This window comes from Neodiprion fabricii, chromosome 4 (genome assembly GCF_021155785.1).
Source record: "Neodiprion fabricii isolate iyNeoFabr1 chromosome 4, iyNeoFabr1.1, whole genome shotgun sequence".
NCBI lineage: Eukaryota > Metazoa > Arthropoda > Insecta > Hymenoptera > Diprionidae > Neodiprion > Neodiprion fabricii.
In genome coordinates this window covers 9,213,702-9,223,746 of record NC_060242.1, presented here as the reverse complement: position 1 = coordinate 9,223,746, position 10,045 = coordinate 9,213,702, and the positions used below count along the sequence as shown (strand labels likewise).

Here is a 10,045-nt window from a genome sequence, read left to right as displayed (position 1 = left end):
TAGGTGATGATTGAAACCAAATACGGTGTCTACATTTCATATTGGAGAGCAGGAGATGTTGGGATCAATGACAAAAATTGGAAAACAGGTTTATTACAAATACAGATATAATAAATATTATGGTCAACGAAACATAATGAAACAAATATGTATGATTCCAACGTTGAAGATGCTGTTTTTTAAAGGTTTATGTGCATTGATGATCAATACTCTTTACTGTCCTTACCGACTATCATTCAGTCATATCGTAGAGCTTAGATCCTAGTGCTGGTTACGATTTTTTTATCTCTTTTGCACTGCTGAGTTTGTGGGTAGCTCTGTCTCTGTCCTAGGGAGTCTTTAGCGCTGCCAGCTAATTCCAGAACGTACCATAAGAAAACCGTGTGCCTACCAAGTTGCCACATATGTGCTGCTTAGAGCATGTAGACATCGTGAAAGCCTGGTATATCCTGGTAAGTGGAAAACTGTATCAAGAGAGAATTTAGTAATTCTACATCCTTTCTCTGTTTCGCAGATCCGGTTGGTCGATTCACACCATCACTGCGAGCACTCACGCTCGTACCACACTAAAGACTTGTTTTGGCGCCTTTTAAATAAAAATTTTCGCCCGATAGGTTGGCAACGTTGCTGAATGCGGCTCTGCGGCTGTTGCTATCGCCATGTGCTAGACAGGCTAGACGCATTTTGCGCATCATAAGTGCAAATTTCAAACTGATGAGCTGTTATTGTCAGAATTGAGTTAGGTTAGTTTTCGGTTTACTTTTGGCTGCAACCACTGTTGATACGTATATTTTCGCGTCGGTTTCATTTGTTCATTGTGTCACATCCATTAATTTCACTTATTATACAGCTGTGCAGTTAAATTGAATTCTAGGCGATCATATTTGGTAAATACGCTGATGCATCAATCTTCGACTACCGGATATGTACTAAAGAAGTTATCATGGAGTCATTTGAGACTTTTATGGAGATGTTTGGTAAATGGAGACAAAGGAAGGACAATGATGACCTAGTGAATCTTTTTAAATCTGGACCATCATATCTTCAAACCTTGTCAACTAGTGAAATCGGTAAGACATCATGTAAACTTTCAATATCATTCACAACTCAAGTTAGCAACGAGAGTTAATGGCTGAATATGATGAGCGCTGGCAGAATAAACCAGTGGAACGTAATCATCAAATTTTTATCATATCTCATAGAAAGTTAATATGTGTCCATAGATGTACTAAGAGAAAACCTCCATCCCTTTATTCCATTAAAAAACAATTGATTGCCATCAGTTTTCAACTTAGTCTGCTGGCGTCAGCTTATCATTTAAATTATTTCTTTCAACTAAGCTTCAAGTTATTGAAAACCAGTGGTGTGCCAATGTTTTACACATGAGATCAAGGTTAGTGAATCGCCAATTTTTCAATCAGGAAACGTTGCGAATAATATTGAAAATCAGAGTTGACAAGAACTTGTTTAATAAATTGAGTTAATAACTTGAGTTGCTGTGATTGAACATGGAATTAGTTATCAATGACAAATAGATGGATTTGTTCTCTATTCTAACTTTAATATTAACCTGGTCAATACGTGGTACTTAATTCCGTAGCAAGAATGGGATTAACCATTAGACCATGCAAATACGCAGTTAATTCGAAGCACGTCATTGAGGTATAGAGATCTACACTTTTAATATTTCAACGACCCTCATATAATAGCCAAACCTGCTAATATTCATTAAAATAAGGTAGTCAAGCTTGACAATCACGATTTCATGAAGTACCTTGTACCACCAGATTCTTTAAATGAATCACTAGCATGAAACTGTTCTGTATTATCTTTATGGTATGTACTTTCGAGTGTCAGAAGGTTTCAAATCTGGTTAACTGGTAGAGGGACGAGAGTGGCGTTTATATTTATATCTAATAACATGAAATATCCAGTCCGATGATTTAAATGCTGTTATTAGACTATAATTCATAACAAATAACAATAAGAATCAAATTTTATTTATTTTAAATTTGAAATTTGCTGGTTTTTCAAATGTTTCAGCCTAGCCCATTTTGCAAAATGAGTGCCAGAGATGAATTAGCAAATCTTACCTTAGAAAAATTTAATAATTTCTGGTTTGAAATGATAAAATTTCACAAAATTTTGAGTTCTAACTTATAAGCTACAAAGAAATTCACAGTAATCTTTTTTTTTTTTTTACTTCTATTGGCTCTTTGATTGGCGGTTCGAATGTAAAATAGCATCTCCATCGACTACTGTTTATATTGGCTTGTACTGGAATGTCAACATAAACTATTACCTTTGACAATGATTCCATTCCAGAGTCGATCTCGGTAGATCTACCTGTGTGGACGCTGCTTCTGTGAATCATCGTAGTACTTATAAATGCCATTACTCCTAAGTGTTTGAAGCTAGTTGCGAACATTGTCTTATCGTTTCCGTAACAAGGCCTGCTATAATATGATCTAAAAAACTATGGGACTTGTATTAAAACGATTTAAGATGACCTGGACCTCTCTTTACTACAATTACTAAAAATAGAAAATTGTTTGTAGTACCATCTTATGTTCCCTCAAATCCCTAGAATATTCTTTCCAAATTCTTTATTTTTCTCATACACTTGACCATTCCACTTGGAACGTGACACCTTATAGAAGAAAAATTTCACAGCATTCCCTAAAATTTTGGTAGTCTCTCCACTATGGGGCTAAAACCATGCCGAAATCTAATTTTCAAAAAATGACTATCGAGAGCACGCCAATCTCAAAGTTTAACCACAGCATAAAATTGCATTTAATTGAATTCTGGAGAATCTTTCGGGAACAAAAGAACCTATAATGTTTAATTTCCATTATTGTAACATAGGTATTGAATAAATTATTAATTTGTGTGACATCAATAGAAAATACGCAAATCTTATTATGAATCATACATAGGTACGTGAAAATAAAAGACACATTTATTCTTTTATCGAGTAAATCAAATTAGAGGTGTATAAATGTATAATTAAAATTCTAAATATAAATCATTAAAGATCACTCATTCATCCATCCAATCAGTCACACAATTTAAAATATGCCATTTTATGTCAAACATGTTCACTGTAAAATGTTTTGTTTCTCGTTGTATCCACATGCGTCTAAGTGTAAAATTATGCTGCTTCTTCGAATCACCGTTTATTTGTTGTTTCTTTTCTTTGTTTCACTTGGCGTTGACTTTGTTTATACGTGAAGTCTGTTTTACAATTTTCGTTTCCGTAGACGGTGTTTTTCCTTTTCGTTGTAAGTACGACACAATTAAAAAAAAAAAACAGAAATGAGGACTATGAGGTATTGAGTGGTTACGTCGGCGTCTTGTCATAGAGTGATCCAAATTCCGCCTTCTCCAAACTGCGGACTAGTCGCTCGTTCCACACATTCGAAGGCTTGTCATGTTACAAATCTTCAAAAATGTTTCTATAGAACTGTGTCTTTTGGGTACCAGTTTTAAAATGCTGTGTCGAGTTCAGGCAGGGAACTTTGTTTCATATACACTGAGTCCTTTGGCATCTAACTACTGTATTACCGTATCCAGGATCAATGCATCATGAAATGTTGGATTCCATTTCAGACTTTGCACATCCATCTGTATGGCACGTACGCCGACTGAATACATACTTATAAATATATATCATTACCTTATTAATGTTTACTCTTAAAATAATATAAATTGACAAGGAAGCGTAATCTTATGTCTAGGAATTATGTAGCAGAAAATGCATGGAAGTACAAATTGTTCTGATTTGTATTCTCATGTATTTTTAAGGAATAAATTTAACTCCCTTATATTTCTGTTCGTGGCACGATAAAAGCACAGCGGCGCAGTTGATCATTGCAACGTCAGCGTTCTTGCGCTCGCCGGATCCTGGGTGTAATCAACACCGGGATGAGGCGAGCGCAAGACGATGCGCTTCGAGGATGATCTTCACGAGGCGAGCCTTTGTTTGAAATTTGCAAAGTTGACGGAAACCTTGCTCGCTGTCCGACGCTCCAAGGGGTGTCGTACGAGCGAGCGAAGTCAGTCCCGTTAAAGACAGAATAAAATCAACATCTACGGAAATCAGGCTCCTTCAGAAGCTATCACGTGAAGGGTCTATCAGTCTTTTCGCATCACCGACGAATAGAGTGAATTTCCTCTAATTCTATACGTGGTCACCTAGGCATGTTTTAATTGTGAGTGCGTTACGAGTGTGCCAACGTATGTGTGAGCTATCGTTTGGATTTGTACGAGCGTGAGCGAGGTTGGAATAAACCACCAAATAGTGAGTAATCGTATGAGTGTGTACAATTTAGAATAAGAATATTTCTGTAGCGCTTGCTTCCTCGTCTAATATTTTCAGTTGTTACCTTCACCACAAATTTCAGTAAATCTTTGCATTCCGCCAAAAATTTCCAATAATATTAATAATAAATCCTCCTACCCAATTCCCAGGATCGCCCTGTATAGGACGATCACCGACTTATCCACCAAAAAAATAAATATAAACCTCTACGCTTCTCGTAAAGAGTTAAGTAGTCATCTGCGAGACCGCTCCGCACGTGACATACTAACTGGTCCCTTTTAACCGATAATGGGGGTGAGCTCACTGAATGGAGTGATTCCTTATGTAAGCCTTGGGTTTTTGGCAGTAGTAGTAAACTAAAAATCTAACCACTTCTCAACTAAATTTAATGAAGCTGAACCTCTTTATCTCATCCTATCTATACCTGTCTATCTGCTGTTGAGGACTCACGCACAGACAAAAAACTTGTCATATATACACACTCTCCCATTCGTCACACTAGTATGGTTCGCATTCAGCTATTGAACAAAATTAATTTTTAGCGATCGAAGTTAAACTCAGGTAATGGAAGCTTTGAACCATGTATATCTTCGCTGTGCTTCTATAAAATGTTTATAGACGACTCATGTCTTCAATGCTATAAACTATGTACCATTCAATGGACTAATATAATTGTCAACAATCTTTTTATCTCTTAAATTTTAAATGGCAATGTTCAAAGCGACTGTACCGCTAAATTAGTCTTAGCAAGAGATATAAATTATCCAATTAGAAATCCTAGTACACTTCAAGAAGTTTAAGGTAGTACCGTGATAAATCACTTCTCTTATAATATCTTTCAATTTTTGAATACACATAATTTGAAGTGTCCTTTATACGTAGGAATTTTTTTTAATAGTCCTTGCGGTACTAAATTTTGCAATATTAGCGATCAAAAGTCGTACAATTTACATGTATTCCCTATCCCGACCGTAGTTAGAGTGAGCATTTTATTTAATAACAGCCATACTTTTCTTAGAATTTTTTTTAAAAACTGAGAATTATTAATTGAGGATACAACAAGTAATTTTTTTCAAAAAAAAAAACATAAACAAGCAGTATTCATTTTTTTGTAAATAATTCTTAAAGTTTGTTGCTTTTAATGATTTTCAAACTTTCTCTCATAACCTGACCCGTGAGAAATAGTGACTTGGCAACGTTGCCCTACGCGGGAAGTTTAAAATGCCATAAAGGCCCAACGAATTGAAATAAATGTCAGAACTTTGCGGATATAGGTTACGGTACAGAAAAAATTAAAATTGTTAATATTAATTATAACTAACCTCAAATTGATTTCATAACAATACATTTCTCTACAACACATGCTTGAGGGGCAAGAAATACTGAGTTAGAATGCAACGTTGCCAAGTCAGACAAAAGACGACATGGGAAAATTTTTATACTTCTGCGCATGTGCGAGGAGGCGCAAAGGCGTACTGTATCTCAACTACTTTTTACTTTAGTTATAATGTTTTATACAGGGGATATTTCTCTGGAAGTTGAGGACTGCTGCTATCACGGTACTGCCTTAATCAGCTAAGAGCGATTACTTGTACTACTATAATACATTTAACCATCTCATTCGTAACTGGAATAATCCATCATTATGCACACCTATAGGCAGCCTGGAATCTTTTAAACGCAAAAAATAAAAACAAATCTAATTTTAATACATTATAGTGACCTTACACTCATTGTCAGTTGAATTTTCTGTTATTTTTTTTTTTTTTGTCAATATAGAATTTATGTGTTTTATGTTTAATAGCTTGCCGGATTGTAATTTCTATGTAAAACAACTTTTAGTCTGTCACATTTGTAAATAAATAAATACACAAAATACGTTAATTGTTTAATAGTTTTATTCTTTGGACTTTCAGGTTTGGCACTATCTGAATTGCTGAATGACAAAACTGGACTGTTAAACTTTCTTGCTGACACGTCTTACAAGCCTATGGAGAATGCTATTACGGAAGGATTTAAGCTTTTAAAACTCATCATACAGCAGTTTTATTTGTTACTTGATCGATATGCAATTGGAATCAAGGTAATTATTTAATTTTAATTATTTACAAAAATTTAAAAAAAAACGATCCACCATTACTTGAGTAAAATATCTTTCCAGCTATTGGTTGTTATTTTGTATACAACATTTTCCCAAGCTTTACGCTTAGAAATCAAATAAATCGATGTGTCAAATCTAACGTTTTAAGACTGGGCTGAGTTTAGCTGGCTTCTAGCAACCAATGATTCTGACACTGGATTGTTACTTTCTTTCATCAACAAATCATTGCCGGTTCTTTTCATATTGGCAGTGACCGACCGGTATTGGTAGTGATGGTAAAAGTAGCATTCCAATGATGCCATTATGTACACTTGGGGAATACATGTCAATCCAACAAGTCATTATCCCCGCGGTATTCTAAGGTTAGATTCGACGGTCATGGGTTATGTTATGTTTATTGAGATTCAGTTATTGAGATTCTCTGTATTGCCAACATAACTGTCTAGTGTAAAAAAGTAGCCGTCTCAGATTCATTGTTCCCAAGGGTACTTGCACTCTCGTATCAGAAGCTGCTGACTAACAAAAGACCCCCCGTTTTATTTCGGGTAATCCGGCAGCTCGGTATCACCGCTCGTCCGCCGTTCTCCAAATCGCCTATAATTTGAACAATATTTAGAATGTCGTCACAAAATTTACTCACAATGATGTTAATTGCGGTGTTTCGAAAAATTAATATAAATTTTCTTGACAATCGTTCACATTTGATTTTTTAATTTTTTAAAAAGATTTTTGAATTTATGAAGAATAATAGGTACAAATAATGTTTGTCATTGCTTACATTAATCGAAATGTCCAACCTCATCGAGACCCACACTTGTAATATTAAGTCGCCAGTTGACGTTTCAGATGTGTATCTAACAACTTTTTCATTATTAATTCAATTTACTTATAAAATAGTTATATCTTTAAACTGTTAATTCAGAAAAATTAAATTCTCATTCGATGTATTGTTATGTCACGCATCATAAATATTTCGGTTGTATAAAATTTGATGAAGTACCCACGGAATTCTTTTTTTTCAGTATTATGCATTGAAAATTCAAAATAATATTTTATCAAATAGTAAATAATCAAATGAAGACGATCTTCCACAAAATGTAGAACGCTTATTTTTATCTGGCGGGACCTAGTATAAATAGGTGTTTTTGTTTCTCCGATGGGAAAATGGAAATTATAGAGTGCCGATAACCGAAAATGCATATATAGAGCTTACATAAGCATACCTAGGAGTAGCGTGATCAGGCATTACCTGTAGACGCCGTTACATGGTGAGACCTGGTGTAAATAAATGTTTCGCCTTTTTATGCAGCTCAAATAATTTCCCTTGTTGACTGTCTGACATATTTAGGGAAGTGCGTTTTACTTGCGATCGCGCGTTTGTAATATTTATGTGCTACTACAGTTTACTGTTCAGTAATAGAAGCAGTTGACATATCGCGTCTACGTTTTAATGGTACGCGGTTCCAGCACGTATATTCATTTTCTGCGATGCTGATAAAAAATCGAAAGTTATTATTGTTAACAACCGCGAAAAAGATATTGTCATTATTTACTTGCGAATAGCAGCAGAACGGCGATATGTGAAGAATATAAAATGTTGGAGCATTAGATACCGAAGCGATTGCTATTTTGATTTTGTTTTTTTCAAAAATTTTTCGTGACGATACGAAATTGGCAAGTTCGAAACGACGCAATATTCTTTCTGACACAGCGTGCGGTATAGTACATTATGTGACAAGTGCGGAAAGTCTACTATTTTGTGACACAAGTTGTGGTAAGTCAGTTTGCAATATCCACAAATTGTTGCCTCATTTTTTTTTAAAGACTGGGATTATGTGTGTTGCCCATTTACTCACTATTTTCATATTGAATCGGATATTTATTAATTGTACTGAACTGAATTAAGAACACATATGTGGCTAACTTGCCAGACATAACTGGAAACAGAAGTAGTGCTTTTATTCTTACAGGAAAAGATTTCTGGGCAAACAGTGCCAATAACTTAAAATTAGATACTGAGATAACGCTTACAACTAATTATGCCAAAGATGCCAACTGACCGCCCTGTTTGATGTCGTATTTGAATAGTGATCATTGCTTACCACAAAAGTTAGCTGTATTTACTAATTTTCAAATTTCAGCTGAGATTTTGGTTTCTAGAGCAAAAAGAAAACACTATGGTTCAAGTTGTATCGGTTTTACGTTATCTTTAGAATACAATTTGATTTTTCTACGATGTTACGATCGGGTTCTTATAACATTCATATTTTCAAAATCTTGAATAATATAACTTTCAAAGGATAGTGCTTAGCACTGTGGTATTATTCCTATTCGTTTTCAATAAAAACACGTTTACAATTATTCTGTGGCAAGAAACACTTCATGTTTCATTTCTTGAAAATATTTTATAGCTTATTTAATAATTATTACTTGCCCCTTAGCCGTCTTAAAGGCATGTAGAAACCGATAACGGTGCCTGTATAGTGTTACAAAACTAGCAATACGCAGAACCCAGCATCTCGCCAACGTGAAGATGCTACGGTCAAAATAAACTATCTCTCTGTCATAATTACTCAAAACTACCAAAAGATACCCAGGTATCTATAATAGTTAGACACAATCTAAATTAAGGCTATTATAACATTATATTTACAGAACCCGTATATGTACGCAAATTGTAAAGGCATATGAGAATAATAAAATAATAATGTTGATACGAACGGATTCTAGCGAGACTTGGGACCACAGAACCCTCAAGCCTCGACCGAGCGAAGGTGCTGACACAGCGACCTGACTCCGGGTCGTTCTTGAATCTCATTGGCTAATTACTCTCGCGCATTAATACGACTTATTGCAATTGCGGTCTCTTGGACTCCTCGGAGCTCAAGGAGCTCCGTCTTTCGTCTGTGAAGTCGCGAGGTGTGCGGACGTTGGTACCGAGAGTTAATCAAATTTAGAGCCAGAGTTGGTGATCGAAAATCTCTTAAAGTGACGACTCAAAGGACTAGATTCTCGATAATGTGAATACTAGTTTTGATCTCAATGTATTTGCACAAACCGTTTCAGTTGGTTAAATTAGATTCGCGTAATAATCACTATGTTAGTATTTAATATTAACTACTAGTCATTAGTAACCTCGGTAATTCGCTTACAATTTTAACGTTAAATCCAATTTCATCGAAAAACGTGAGACACTTCATATTATTCAAAAACAGTTTTTCCAAATTTGACTCAGTGTTCCACATCGGAAATAATCGTGTTTGATATTCATAAATCAAAAGTTTGTGAGTGGAACTATCGTTCGTGTAAAACTACTATCTTGAACGAATTTCAAATTAAACTGAATGCCAAGTATTCAGCCAACGCGGCGAGACCTGTTTGTCGACACTCATGAGAACAACAATCCGACGATCGCACATTTCGCTACAGTCTACGAAAGCTAAGTCGCACCGAACGTTTTATTTTATTTTGCTATCTTTATTTGTCATATCAGATTCGTATATAGTTCAACATCGTTTTTCTCAGATTTTTGAAATAATTAAATCAGTGAACGAAGTTCCACCCTTCGTACTTCGGTACAGTGACTAAACGGTGCAACAATTGTTCCGTATGTAAAATTC

General features: G+C 35.2%; 1 protein-coding gene across 2 annotated transcripts in view; it reads left to right on the top strand.

Annotated features, from left to right (window-relative positions):
• Nucleotides 1-580: 580 nt before the first annotated feature.
• LOC124179538 (DNA-dependent protein kinase catalytic subunit-like) overlaps nucleotides 581-10,045 on the top strand; it is a 97,756-nt gene continuing 88,291 nt past the window's right edge. Inside the window, exons 1-3 of one of the 2 annotated variants that reach the window (XM_046564050.1) lie at nucleotides 581-743; nucleotides 875-1,070; nucleotides 6,241-6,407. In XM_046564050.1, coding sequence (XP_046420006.1) covers nucleotides 944-1,070; nucleotides 6,241-6,407 — 294 coding nt within the window. In that variant the 5' untranslated portion in view covers nucleotides 581-743; nucleotides 875-943. Of the gene's footprint in view, nucleotides 744-850; nucleotides 1,071-6,240; nucleotides 6,408-10,045 lie in introns of both variants that reach the window. The other variant, XM_046564049.1, reaches the window with a different exon arrangement.